Source organism: Rhopalosiphum maidis, chromosome 1, assembly GCF_003676215.2.
Source record: "Rhopalosiphum maidis isolate BTI-1 chromosome 1, ASM367621v3, whole genome shotgun sequence".
In the NCBI taxonomy this organism is placed as follows: domain Eukaryota; kingdom Metazoa; phylum Arthropoda; class Insecta; order Hemiptera; family Aphididae; genus Rhopalosiphum; species Rhopalosiphum maidis.
In genome coordinates, this window is record NC_040877.1 from 68,915,587 (window position 1) to 68,931,977 (window position 16,391).

Genomic DNA, 16,391 nt, shown 5'->3' on the forward strand with positions numbered 1-16,391 from the left:
ATACATTACAACAAAAAACCCACGGTACTTATGAAACAATTTTGCCTCATTTAATTGATAAATTATTCTGAAAATCCTAAAATAATAGTATGCTTAGTAGTAATACTCGAAAATTATGGAACATATGAAAAATAAATGTTAAGGCATTTTATTAATTATTCAGTAGAATAGTTAAATAAAAACTATAGTAAATACAGTATTATTTGTAGTTATGCGCGAATTGCTTTCAAAGATACTAATTTTTGACAATTTTTTTTTCATTTTATTAATTTGATAAAATAATTTGTATATTTCTGGTTAATTGTGTATATCACGACAAAATAATATATTTTAAATTAAAAAAACTAAGGTATATATTGTAAAATACATGTTTTTTTAATTATATTATACAATTCAGTATTCTGTATTATTATTATATAGGGGAGCTAAACAATTAAATCGTAATTTAAATGCGATAGAAGATAACAGAGTTATATTTTGAATATAATTTACATTACAAAATTAACATATTTATGTTTGAAATTAAATATTTTTTAAGAAGTATAATATACTAGTATGATACTTTAAAGGTGGTTTTATAACATTAATCATTTTAATTTATATATTTATTCTTCATTTCTACTTAAAATTTTAAATAATTATTTAGTTTATGACGAAATAATTATTGTTCAATAGATTATTAAAATGCAAAAATTAATAATGTATAGGGCCTAAAAAATTTGTTTACATTACTTAATTTAATCTTAAAATGTTTCGATTTTCTTTATTTGTATGGTGTTCATATTTCGACTTTCTTTTTTGTACGTGACCTAATTTCTTAATATTTACGAAGTACATTTTGTTATTATCATCAAAACATTTGCACGTGACAATAATTTAATTATCTAAAATATGAATTTTAAAGTTTCTTAGAAAAATTATATTTAAGAATATCACAATTTCCTTAGATGCCTAATACACTATTGAAAAAAAAATACTGTTATAATATTAAAAATAAATTCTAATATTTTTTACATTAAGACAAATTATAATTTAATTTGTTTAATATTGACATTTTATTTTATTTAATACATATCTAGAATAATATTTTTGAAAACGAATTTAATTAAAATTGATATTAACAAATTTAACTAAATATTTTGTTAACATTTTCTTTTAAATATATTATTATGATTTAAAGTTCATTTTTTATTTAATTATGAAAAAAAAATGTAATTTATGTCTTTTTACTTATTAGTATTTTCAACCACATAGTCAAATGACCAAAATAAATACACATACTAATATAGAATAATTGTTTGAGTTAATTATTTTTTGATTGCATTTTAATTTTAATAACATTATGGCATATATATATATAAATCAGATATAATTCTGAAATATTTTCATTGTACCAATGAATTGGTTTTTTACTGAGGAAAATTGTGGGAAAAAACGAATAAAAGGATTCAACACTCAATGTTATGTTATATGTTCAAAAAATACCTGAGCATATAAAGTATATCTCCATCAGGTTTGATGCGTATCAACACGTTGGGTACAGTGACAAATTGGAATTCTGCATGTTTTGCATTTGGAAAGTAAACTTCAGGTTTCCAGATGGCTTTAACTAAATTTGGATCATTTAGATCTAGTGATTCCGTTATATCTTTATGTTGTAATCTTGCATCTTGCCACTTTTGTCGTAAGTACAGGTCTACCTCGTAATCCTGCGAAATAAATAATTAATTTTAAGTTATTAAAGGTATATAGGCATGTATACCTGTTTTTAATACTTATATATACGTTAAACAAAAACTATAGATTTTGCCTGTACCCAGTACATATTACCATAAGCCACAATTCAAAGATCTTGTATATAAGTTATAACAATCAAGGTCTATAATTAATTTTTAGATTATTTTTCTTTCGTCGGAAAATAATTGAACAAATCATACGAATATACAAACCGTACACCTTACACGTAAACGTCTAGTATTGCAAAATTGTTATGAGTACACGTGCTAAGACCCATTTAACATAGCAACAATGGCTAATGTTTCCTTTATAATATATTACGGTATCTCATTTCTACTGACAAAACACTTGTTATCAGACTGTGCAATCGACACGATCATAGTGCAGATGTGATATGAACTAAAGAAAAAAATGTGGGGCTATGTAAATACATGTTGTTTTTTTTACATACGATATTTGTAGACTTTAGTGTTTTCTAAAGAAATAACAATAAGTACCCACTACTGGAAGGTATCTTCTATATTTTAAAGGCGTTGGAATAAGTGACACTCGTATTCAGGTGTATATAATATCTGATATATATATATATATATGTATAAAGTACCACGACAGTGCAGTATATTATTACTTATTTTTTTTGTCAACATCGATTCTCCATTTTAAACACGCGTGTATTTGATTTTTCTTATTTTTCGGTTTAAACGTGAACGCATATGGAATACACGCATTTTACGTATAGAGGTACTTTTCAAAACGCAATGAATTCATGATTCCATATAAAATCTAAAATTTGTTACTTCTTCTGTTAAAAAATGGTTTTATTACGTGGACGACAATCCACATTGGAAAGTATATAAATTATCAATTCGATTTATTACGTATAATTGTATAATAATATTGTTAGTAATAAAATGCGTCAGGTATGAAAGTATTCCTTTGAAACTAGGGTGGTGTTTTTATATCACGCTGTCACCGATTTGAACGTTAATTAATATTGGACTCGAGTACACGACCTCAGCTATGAGAAGGTAATTCGACGAAATATAATAACAGAAATACATTTAATATTTATTGTCATTTCTTCTTTTGTTTGTTAATTTTAATAGTACTTAGTTACCGATTCTTCAAATTCCATTAAACATCGAGGAAAAAAGTTTTATTAGCCACCTTGAAAAAACTTTGTTATTAATTCGATGAAATCAAATAAAAAAAACTTTCACGTATTCGGATGTTTGCCCGCCAAAAAAACTTTTTTGAAGATTCCCATGTGGCGTTGATGTATGTACTTGTACTAATACTATAAATATGTTTGTAGGAAAACGTTCTAGAAGGAATTTGTATTATGGTAACTAGTAAATTTAATTTAATTTAAGCAAAATAAAATAATAATTTACAAGATTGGTTCAATATTTTGCATGTTATATGAAATATGAAATTCATATTATAATAAATGTAGGACATTGTAGGTGCATACTTTATGTCTTCTAATTTATTTTTAACCATCTCATTTTAGAAAAATTAAACGTGACCTCTATAAATTATAATACGTATATTTAATTTGTATCAATAATATTCAGGTAATTATATATATTATAATGGGTATAAAAATGAAATTGTTTTTTTTTTGGAAGAATAAATATATTATGAAAATAATTTTTAGTTCTAAGTTTCAACAATATAGTCGGGATTCTATACTATCTACTACAAATAAAACACTAAAAAAATTTATATTTCTGAAAATCGATTATTCCAAATTTTTTTTTGAAAATTCTAAATATACGAATATTAATGTATTAGTTTCTATTCAAAACCATCATGTTATTAATTTTGAATGAATTTTCAGGTAATTGAATTTAGATTATAAGTACTTTATAATATTTTTGTATTCTTTAAAATAAATGACACACTGAGCTTTCTCGCGTACGAAAAACCTACCCCAGTGACTACTAAACTTTGAAAAACCGTGTCAGCGGTCATATGTAAAACACAATACCCTGACAAGGATTCTGGGATTTTTGTAAAAATATACCAATATAATATATTTTCTCTCATATAGTTTAGAAATGTGAATCATCAGTCTTAAATTTGAATTTCAACGTATAATCTAACAACAGGAATGAAATACGGACAAAGGTTCAACATTTGATGCTTAAAGTTCTTGTGGGACTACTTTTTTAGATCGCTATAAAGTTCTTAAAATGTTGTACCTACTTCTTTTTTTAAAAACAAAAAAATAAATTTATTATTATTTTGAACTATATAGTTACTTTTTTTCCTCATATCCCGTGCTGAACAATTTTATTAATTTAATATAATTTATATCAGTTATATTTACCTATATAATAACTAGTTAACATAGATGCTATAAAAAATAAAAATACAAATGTAAATGTAAATAAATACCTATAGAAGAGCATATAACTAAAATAGTTTGATAAGTGTAAACAATAGTTGTACATAATAACCATAACTGTATAGTGGTAGAATTTAGTACGTTTCTTATTGTAAATAAATTGCATGCTTATAATTATTATAATATAATATAAAAATTAATTATACAATTATGTGGTAATTTTTTTCCATGAGAAAAATGAGTTTAATATGTAATATATTGTACCAATTGGAGCAACTGAATTTAAAACTGTTTAAATAAACATAATTCAAGATATAAATTAATGATTCTAATATTTAAGAGCATGTTTCTGGTTATTTAAAAATATAAATAATATCATATGTATTTTGGAATTTATCTAAAAGATTTACTGTGTATAAATTAAATTAACCTTTGTTTGAATATATAACACATTACCATGATTAAGTATTTAAGTTACATATTTATGTTTTTCTGTAGTTAAATATACACTAATACTATAAAGACTATATTCTTATACACTGTTTATGTTAGATGCTTAAAGGAACACTGAAACGTTGAAAATAAAGTAAAGATTATGTGAATAACACCTCAATTTGTTTATTCACTCTTTTTTTTTTTTAATAAACTGAAGCTTCGAGGTAATGTAGTATTGAGTTACTATTTATATTTGAACTGTTGGCTTTGTATGTAGTCATCGTATTAATTTTAAAATTCGAATGTTTCGGTATGAGAAATAAAAAATATTCTGCATAGAATAAAAAATAAATTTGATTTCATATTGTGTCAACAAAATATTTTTATTTGTTTCATTTTATAAAATATGTTTAGATAATAGGCATAAACAATATAGTAAATATTATAATAGGATACAAATTGTTTATATTATACTGATAGAGCAATATTTAAAAATAAAATTATAAACATTATAATACAATTATTTAAGTAATTTATATCTAAAAAAGGTTTTAGAAAAATGTTTAGTTTTAAAATGAAATGTTTATGTCAGTTTTTTTTGGCTGTAATTTTATGTTTATTAATTGTTATAGCACCGACCGATTAAGGATGCGTAGATTAATTAAAACGATTATCAATGATTCTTAGTTAAGGTAGATCATATCATGATAAATGCTTTATTGTTAATCTCAAACAATATTAATGTACATTTGTTTGGTGATGTGCTTTTACCTCTCAAATCGTTTCACCACGTCTTGTTAGTTATTACTTTTCTATCCTTATTAGTAAGTTATTATTGTTTACTGAAGAATTTGATTTATTCCAAAAAAAAAAAAAAATCATCGGCTGTATAATATAATCCTTAAGCTGATGTTCTTAAAAGCCTTAATGTCAAAAGTTTAGGATAACCCTCTAACAAGTTCTACGAATATAAAAATATTTCATTACATTTTAATTTTAAAGCCTGATAACTAGGGCTTGGAAGTTGATGCATTTTGCATTTTTTTTGGAACTTTTTAGACGATGCTCTCTTGGCCATAAATGTGTTTCATTAGTATGTGAATTTGAACAACTAATTTTTATTTTGTATTTTTTTACATTTTTTGGTGTTAATTACTTTTTAAGTTTTAATTTTTATTAATTAAAACAAATATTTGTAATTTTTTTTTGTCATTTTTTGTAATTTTTATGCCATATTTGGATTTTTTAGGTCATTTTTTAATGTTTTTAAGGTCATCAACTTCTGAGCCCTACTGATAACCTTTCTGCTATATAGTATGTTTTGAGTATAACTTATTTTTCGTCATTCAATAAGTCACTGTTATGGATGTATTAAATTTGAATTCAATGATAAATCATTTTATCTAATAACTTAGAGTGGAGATAATCAGTCTATAATTTCAAGAATCTTTCATGAAATAATTATTTTTTTGAACTTTTTTTTTATCGACTAAGCTTTAGCGAAGATGACCATCATTTTTTTGTTTATAAATACTTTAAATTACATTAGCTTGCATATTATATATATTTTTTAAATATACATTGCTTACAATAATGTGTCTATTTTTAAGATATTTAAGAATGGTATACATCAACTACGCTAAAAATCGCAGGTCTATTTTATTAGGTTTATTACATTTTATTTTATATGTCATATATTTTTTTTTTTACAATTTATTCTATACTAGTTGATTTTACACAGTGTCGGGTATTGCCCGTGACAAAATAAATTGTGTTGGTAAATTTACTCGGTCTTAAATTTCATTAAATAAAAACTACATAACTCTTTAACAGTCATTTAAGTAGTTGAGGCCAAATATATAATACAGGTCTAAAATTATATACAATTATAATGATTATTACAAAGTATATATGTTTAGTTTTAAAAAAAATCTGTCAAAAAAAATAACGTGTTCTATTTTTACCCCTTTTGACCTCCTTAGAGATTGAATTTTGAAAAATAATTTTTTTAATGAGTTTTGAAATCATAAAACAAAATTATTGACCATATTTCATACTCATATGAATATTTTCATAGCTTCAGTGGTTTTTGGCTATGCTAATTGATGTGAGTGAGGGAAGGAGTTAGGGTAAATTATTTTATATAGATATTAGATTGATAGATGTTTGCTTGTATTTGAGTTTTAATAAGATGCAGTTGTCAACAAATTATTTTAGTAATTTATGGTTTTTAATAATAACTTTTAACGATAATGCATACGTTATAACTGATTACGATTTAAGACAATATAGAAATTTTACACTTAAAAATTTGTATTTGCTTATTTGTTTTTATATTTAATTAAAATAAAAAATCTAACATTATAGTAAATATTTTTCTGGCGAATCAATGTATATATTTTTAGTTTGTGATTAATCTGCCGGCACAAAAATGTATTTAGAGAGTTTAAAAAGAACAGCGGTAATTGACGATAGTTCAATTGACCATTTAAACAGATGATAAGTTGTTGAATATTGTCCGTGTATTCGTAGATTGCTTCTGATAAATAACTGGAATTTCCAGCTTCTTATTCCTCAATTTGAAAACAATTTTTTGTTTGCTCTACCGTTGCTAAAGATTTGACTATGGCTACGTAAGTATCCATTATCTTATACGTCATTTTTAAATTATAACACAATAATAAACATCGATATTCATCGTTTAAATATGTTATCTCATCTAAATTTAAATTTAAAATGTTTATAACTATCTTTAAAATTTAAGATTGCATTTTTTTAATTTTTAAAAGGACAAACTATTAAAAAAATTAAAACACACACACCCTTGCTAAAGTCTTTCTTGCTAAGACTTTTTTTATTTTAGTATAAATAAGTATCAAAATACCTAAAATTGTAGAGTTTAAATTTATTTTAAGATTGATTATTATCATTTCTTGGTAATTACTAATAATTATTAATTATAATTTATGGAAAAACGTCTTAAAAATTATGTTCAGTTTAATTCATTTTTTTAATTTTAAAGTTTTAAGCTAGCTAGTATAATGTAGAGATAACAAAATCTAATAACAATAACTAAAAAAAATAAAAATAAAATGAAACTAATTTATAATTTAATTTGAAAATCGTTAATCATTGTTTAAGTATGTAATTTTGTCAAAATCAATTACACAATTGTAATTTCATTATTTTTTTTAAATTTTTATAAAAAATTATAAGTACTAATATATTTTTTTAAATTTTTGGTTTCAATACGAACTACTTGTGAGCTTTGTATTAATTTTATCTTAACTATACAAATAAAACATTTTATAAATTTTTAACTATATAATAATTTGTAATTTTTTTTGATTTTAATGAATTTTGTCTTAAAACTCAAAATGTTTATGAAAATAATTCCCATTAATACTTTTAAACGCTTAAAATAAAACGTACAAGGAGAATTTTATTACATTTTCAAGCTTTTTGACTTAACAATAATGTTTTATCAACAATAATTGAAAAAAAAGTAAGTACCTAATTAGGTACCGCTTTGCTATACAATAGGTTTTGAATAGGTCACTATGGATAATATGTAAAATTTGAATTAAATGGTATATCATTATATACAAAAAATTATTCTGAGCAAAGATGGTCTCTCAGTACAAAGTATATTTCGCAATGAGTTTTTTTGATATAATTATTAAAGTCATTTATTATTCTATTAGTAATTAGTATTACTATAGGTTGATACAATATTTTGTAGTATTTAATAATTATAATAATTAATAATAAACATTTATATAATATTATATCAACTGACGTATTTAACTCATGATTTACTAAAATAATTTTGTAAATACCGTTAAAAAGTAAAAATAGATAATATTATCTTAATATAAATAAAAAATGGCATTGCGTATAGTAAAATTAATAATGATATAATAAAAGTAAAATGTTAAGTTACCGCGAATAATGTTTTAAATTATACTAAAATTATTACCATTATTATTTATCGTTTTGATATTTAACTAATTTGATTCAAATATAACTTAAAATATTTATAAAAAATAATTTCCTTTATACATATTTTTAGATTTTATGGTTTAATTAGAAATATTTGATAATCGTTGTGCTTTACAAGTTTTAATGGCTGAGTAGTCAAAAAACACGTATACATCGGTGATTTAATTATTATGATGTTCGCGAAATACGCGAATAGTATGACTGTATGAGACCTGTTTACGTTCATCTGTAAGATTATTAATTGTTATCGAAAATAGAACCATATCATTGTAAAATGAATATGACTCTTCTTGGAATCTAAAAAAATTAAAAAATTCTCAAGATAATAAAAACTTGAAAAGAATCAAAATATTTACAAAATTGTATCATGTATAAAAATTTTAATTTAAAAGTTTTGTTCAAGTATTTATTTATATTCGTTTTTGAATTTCTACATAAGATATCAAAAATCATTTGAAGAGGAATAGGTAATTATTTTATGTGTAAGTATTTTTTTCATAAATTTGTTTTTTTTTTTCAATTTGATTTTTGCAAATTCTTATTGTTTTGTTATAATCTGTTATGTAGCCATCTTAATCAATTTTATTATTTTTTTTATGTAAAATGAATAAATGTGATGATATTAAGTTTAGGATAAAATTAATGACAATAGTGATACCGTAATATTTTCTTACATAATAGCTAGTATAATGCAACCAAGGAAAAATATCAATGATTATTATAGAATGGAAATATATAATGTAAATGTTAAATATATTATATTTAAAAATTTAACATTTTAAATGTTTTGATATGTGTGATATATTCAATAAAAAAAAATATAGGTAGGTATTATAGCCGTAAAATAGACTACCTCAATTTTTTAAAGAATAAAAAAAATTAATTGTATTTTATAATTCATTATGTTACCTTCTAATTGTTTAAAAAAAAAAAAAAAAATTAGCATTTATAAGCCAAAAGGATTGGAATTTTATGTGGGTTGGAAAAAAATCAATAATTTTGAAAAATAATGAAAAATTACGTATCATATATAATTTTGAGAAAAATGTTTGTTTTACTAAGTACCAACTTACTTTCAGTAATTAAATAAAATTATATAAAAAGATATAACAAGTATACTGGTATTTAATTAACAAGTTTTTTAAAATTAATTTAATTTCATTAAATATAATAATATTACGACAGTTAAAGTATTAAAATTGCATTCAAAGTGTATTATTAATAATAAAACCTTGTAAAAATGAATAAATTAATGTAGGCATTCAACTAAGTAAGTATTTGTATTTTATATTAACTAGGTATTTAGAATAAATTGCTACCACTCATATTAAGTTTATAATAATAATATGTTCAATGTCCACAAATAGTTTATTTTGAAAAACCTTAAAAATTTACTCCAATAGTAAAATAAAATTTAAAATTATAAAAATAAACATAATACATTTTTTTTAATTTTAAAATTCCTTGGAACTATATAACTATATCTATAAATATCAAGTTAATTTTATTATAAAATATATTTCGAAAAAGAAATGTTTCAGGTATTCTAAATAACATATTTTAATCGAAGGTATGTAATATTAAAATAACTGATTATTATTTAATTTTTATTAAATTTCCTACAAAAATAAAATCTAATGGCTATGCATGAGTTTTCACTATTTTTCATGGTTTTTATTGAAAATTATCAGTTTCCTAAATATTGCCTATTAAAGTAGCATATATATATATTAAATTTCCAATCTTTAGCTAGGGCTGTATTTTAAACCCCTATCCTACTCGAAATAGCATATATATATAGAATAAAAAATAAAACATTCAGTAAAATTAATAGCTTCCAATCGTTGTGCTCGAATCTAAAATAATAATAAAAACAGAGTTCAATCTCGGAGATTTTTTTGTTATAAGTCATAAAATGTAGTGTTTATTTTATCACTATAGCGATATAATTAATTTAAATTAAACTAATTGGTTCGTTCTAACATCGTTGAATTACCCTTTTTCTATCTTTTATTCAATTGTATCCTTCCAAAATTAAATGTTGACGTACTTAATTGAATTTTTGGGTAGGATAGTGTTTCAGTAGAATAATAAGGTTCGTTAGAATTTTTTTTTATCAAAATTTCAAATTTCAAAATAAGATATAGATCGAGGTTAATTGATTCGTACTTTTTTTTAACTTTGCTATGGGAATTGGAGTATATTTTTATGGTCCTCTTTAAAACAGAATCTGTGTAATTGTTCGGTTAACGACAAAACAGCATGGTAGTTTTCGATTTTAATGGTTTTATTCCCTTGGTGTGAAAATACACTAAACTAAAGTATTTGGCTCGTTAAACCCATGTAGATATAACAGCTTGAATAATTTATAAAATGTATTAAATATGAAATGGATTTTGACAATAAAACTATTGCATTTTTGTTTAAGAGAACGTATACATTACTATCCAAACAATATTATTATAAATATATTTATAATAATTGTTTTTAAATTGCTAATGTGAATAAAATGCAATCTTCAAATACATATAACTTATACAAAAAAGTTTAAATTGTAGATAGCAAAATAAAACTATATTAAAAAATAATCAGACAGTACAAAATTCTTGTATTATTTTAAAATGGAAAATGTATGTAATTCAAAAAGAAACAAAGTGTATATAAGGCTTCTCTTGTGATGGAATGTACGAAAACTTGTGGCATAGCGGTATTGGTAAGTTATTTATTAAAAACAAGGGGTTACTAAATTCTGGTATAACATCTATACGACTATACTTCGGAATAGTTTTAAACAATAATATTAAAAAATATAGGTTTTGTTTATTACACAAAGGTAAATATATTAATGAGTAGCACTCAATTTCTATAAAATGTCATGTAGCTACTAAAATCTAATCAACTTTTTTATATACAGCTATTTAACATTTTCAGAAATATGCATATTTTGTTAAAAAAAAAGTTACAATTAGTGAACGATAATAATTTAAAATTAGGGATTCAAACAGTACAACAACCATAATATGAACGGGTCTTAGTAAATATGTATACATACATTAAAAAACAAAATAATAAACCTTGTTTTTAATTAAAACATAGCTCTAAGATCTGTAGGATTATACATATTTGTCCATAAAATATATGAGAATATACCTAAAATAAATAATAATCATAATATGTGTAAACACTTATTTTTTTGTTTCATAAAAGACGTGTAGTGCAATTTTTATTTTATTTCGAGCGTTGAGATAAAAATTGTTCATCACGGAAACTAAACGTAAATATTATTTTACGATACAACGCTTTTTAGTTATTCTGTATTCATTTTTGATACAGGATTATTTATATATACGCTTATATCTCCAGTATGACCTCACTGTAGATCAATAGTATATCTGTCCTCCCAATGATAGATTTATGTAAGTTATTAATAAAATGCATTATGCAATATGAATTTTAATTTAAAAATAAATATTATGTTGTGTTTATTGTTATTGCAATATGGATAAAATAACTAAATTTTTTTTTTAATTTTCGTTGCCGTGTGCTAAAATGTCACGTTAAAAATAAAGTTTGAACATATATAAACTATATACAGAGTTATAATATATGACTAGTTTATTTATTTCAAATATATTATACTAATGATATATGAATTAAAGATTTTTGTAATACATAATATTATTATTATTATTATTATGAGTTCTTTAGTTTTTTAATAAATATAACTTTGATTTTGACATTTTGGACGAATATCATCATTAATCACTAGATTTCCAATATAATCAAGTTTAGCGTTAATGTACCTACTCGAACAACGCAATCAATGACTTACAAAAAGTAAATAACTTTGTTATAATATTAAATAAATAACAGTTTCTGCCATTTTCAATTACAAAAGGTAAACGGAATTATTTGTAATTTTCTAGTACAAAACTAATTTGTATAATGCATTAGTCGGAAACCTTAATTAATAAATAAAGTCGGTTACCAACTTTACGGGATGTTTTACGTACGTCGAAACAAATTTGTTAAAAATATAGCAAAGTAAGTACATTTTTCTTTTATTAATAACAAAATAAGTAATCACATTAATATGAACATTTTTATGTTATTTATAATAGCTATTTCACATTTATATTTGTTGTTGTTGTGAATTAAACTATTTGGTTGATTTACCAGTCACATAATATAGTTTCGTTTTACATTCCTTCCGATATTCTGCTTGCTGTTTTAGTTCAACTTAAGAATTAACCCCTACTACACCTTAAAAGCTTCTAAAGGGATTTTTTTCTGTTTCATTGACCATAAGAGGTTAATATAGGAATCTGAGTTTCATACTTATTAATAAATTATGAATAAATATATTTAATAATAATATAATATAAAAATTATATAATTTATAACACTATGTGACTTTAAATTTTGTAAATAACGCTATATACTCGGATCTGTAATAAATTTGATTTAAAAAAATAATTGATAAATTATTTTACTTATAGCCATCTAAGGTGATAACTAACAAGACGTGCTAGCGTTAACAACAGTTCACATATCACCAGCAAAATAATAATTTATGTCGTTCATCTCAAAGATTTACATTTTTAAAACATTTTATATGTGAAATAATGTTACGTTATTTTGATGCCAATAAAATCAACAATAAACGAATAATATTCATTATCAATTACTCAATAGTTCTTATACATAAAAATCTGTGGTATATAAATGTTCAATGTTTTTAACCCGCTCTACATTTATACTCAGAATAATGGCGTATTATCAAAATAAATGCTATAAACATTTTTTTATTTAAAAAAATGTGTAGCACGAAAAAATAAATTGTCAATTGGTGATTCATAAATGTATAAATGTATAATCACAATGTTGTAATTTGTTATATTTGTATAATGTAGGTATACACCATAAGTGGTAAATATGAATATATTTGAATGCAAAATATTTGTATGGCTTAACTCATAATATATGCTACTGGTAATGTGGGTAATTAATTCTCAAATTATAACTTTTATAATTAATTATGCATTTTATATAGTTCCGTATTTCATAATAAAAATATATAAAGTAACTACCCAAAAACTATTAAAAACCTTGCATCTTACCACTTAAAATGTTTCTATGTATACCACTAAATGTACATTTTTAGTTTATCAGCAAGTTAAAGATTTCCCTATTTCTTTTGATTCGAAAAGAAATGGTTTATTTTTTAATTTTAATGAACATAAATTATTTTTAAGTGAATTTTTTCTCATCAATCCCTATAAATATCGCCGTATGAAAGAATAAATGACCCGAATGAATTTTAATTTCTAAGCACGAATTAAATTTCTACTTAACCTCTGCCTTATTTATTACGCAGTTTGATGCCTTTATCAAAATCTAATACTAAACCTTTTTAGTACTTATAATACTATATATTGTCTATCATTGTATTATTTAATTTTAACTAGATGTGTCGTGTTTTGCTTATGTTTTCTTAAACAAAGTTTTTTTTTGAATTTATTTTTTACATCTGATTTATTAATAGTGTTATATTGTAAGCAAGAAATTAATGATTACTCAAATAAATAAACGTCAAGATTATTTTTTTAATATTATAAACATTTCAAATAGCCAACGGCATGGTGTAAGAGCCTAAATATTATAAAACTTAAGGTATTAAGTTAAATTTATGTTTATTAATGACATTATTAATTTTGAAAAAAGTAATTGCTCATACTTAGTTAAAATTTTATAAAAATTAGTGTCGTTTTGGTTTATAATATCTAGTTAGTTATTTAAAATAATTTAATTTAATGTTTATTTTCTGAGTAATATAACTCTGAATGTATAAATAATACATGAATAAATAATCACAAAATCTGCTTAGAGGATTATGTATGTTTTAAAAACGATTAAATTAATCAATACAAATAGTATTTAATGTGTTTTTTGTACCATATTTTACAAAAATATAAAATCAACACGTTATTTTGGAAATAATTACTTGAATAATGTTTAAATGTTTTATAAATGAAATAAAATAATTTAATAACTTAGTTGAATATAAAAATATTCATGATTTTATACCGAATTTTAGTGTAAGTAGGATATTTGTATTCATTTATTTGATACATACTAAAAACACTTATATATTTAATATTTTTATCGTATTCAAATCGTTATAATTTTTAAATATTATTTCACTAATTTAATAGATAATTAAGACAAGTAAAAATGTATTCTGATATTATTTGTTTCGCTGCTAATGAAAAAAATAATTGCTTTCCGGTTATGGTTAACAAAAAAAGCTTTTTTTTTTAATTTTTGTTTATCACACACATTACAATATATGTTACTATAAAATGAAGAATAGCTTAAGAACAACTCTAAAGATTATATTGTAGTGAACAGCTGGATTTACTATAAGAGTACCAAATCGTATTAAAACGATAAAAAATAAAACTCAACAGACATAATGGAAAAAGTCTTATTATTAACATTATAATATAATATTCATAAGAAGAGGAGTAGCAACTATTTAAATAGATAGTTACAAGAAATTGCAGTGTTGGCTAATATAAATCCATTAAAAGTACACTGTTGTCATACTTTAATAATTTTAATTTACAATAACATTTTTTAGCATTAAAAACAAAATGTCATGTTAAAAAAATAAATTCTAATGTTTATTTCATAGGTCCTATAGTAAAAGGTGTATGATTTATTTATAATGGGTAGGACACGGAGAGAAAGAATGGTTATTATAAAAACAGAGATACGATTATAATATGTATATTGTATACTTAATGTATTCTTATTTCAATATAATAAAGGCATAATAATCAATAATACTCATAATATTATGTTTTATAGGTATTTAAATAATATAAAGAACACTTAACTATAAAAAACCTACCAATTACCACACACTCAATTTTATTCGGACTTCTAAATAACTTAGGGTCAAAAAAGAAACATTGTAAAAAGAACAGCACTACCATATTTTTTGTTACCTAATTATGAAATTAAAAAAAAAAAAATACTGTTACTAATTTACTACAATAATTTAATTTTTACTATTAGTATTAGTAGGTTTATTTAATTTTTACCAAAAACAATACACATATTATATTATTAATATTCGTATTAAATATGTTAATTATGTATGGTTTAAATTATTGTAATTAGAAATATATTATTTTTCGATATAAATATATAGAATTGTCTATAAAATATATTAACTCTTTCTATATTCATAATATAACTTAGTACAAATAATTGCACAGTGCACATAGTACAAAGCCTTAATTAAAGGATGGGTACGGTCCTGGGATTAATTGATTTTAGGGATTCATCTCTTTTTATAAAGTTTTTTAATGCACATTTTTTAAAGAAATGACATGAAATAAAATAGAAAATATTTATATTAAAAAATATACTATACATATAGTATATTAATAAATTTATATTTTACAACAATATGATAAAGTTTGTAAATTAGTGAAAAATGTAATTTAATATAGTGCATTATATAATGCATTATTTATAGATGTTATTAACATATACACGTGAGGTGACAATATTTTATATTAGTATGTAACGCTTAAAATATAATTTTTCATTGTAATGGTTGTAGATTTTATCTTTAGTATCTTTGTTTAAATAATTTATCCATAACAATATAAATTACAACTTTTTCGAAATTTTATTTTTGATAGAGCTTCATTATGTACCTATATGATATTTTGAGGCTCAATATATCTTTAATCTGGTCTTTTACAGTACATAATATATACCAGATCATTGTTTATTTACAAGATATATAAGAGATTTATTAAAAAAAATTCAAATTATTAATGACGAA

At 22.3% G+C, this 16,391-nt stretch overlaps 1 protein-coding gene across 1 annotated transcript in view; it reads right to left on the reverse strand.

The window, feature by feature from the left end:
- The window catches only part of LOC113548152 (glycine receptor subunit beta-type 4-like), a 211,258-nt gene that overhangs the window by 36,376 nt on the left and 158,491 nt on the right, over positions 1-16,391 (reverse strand). Inside the window, exon 4 of the mRNA XM_026948874.1 lies at positions 1,486-1,709. Coding sequence (XP_026804675.1) covers positions 1,486-1,709 — 224 coding nt within the window. The remainder of the gene's footprint in view (positions 1-1,485; positions 1,710-16,391) is intronic.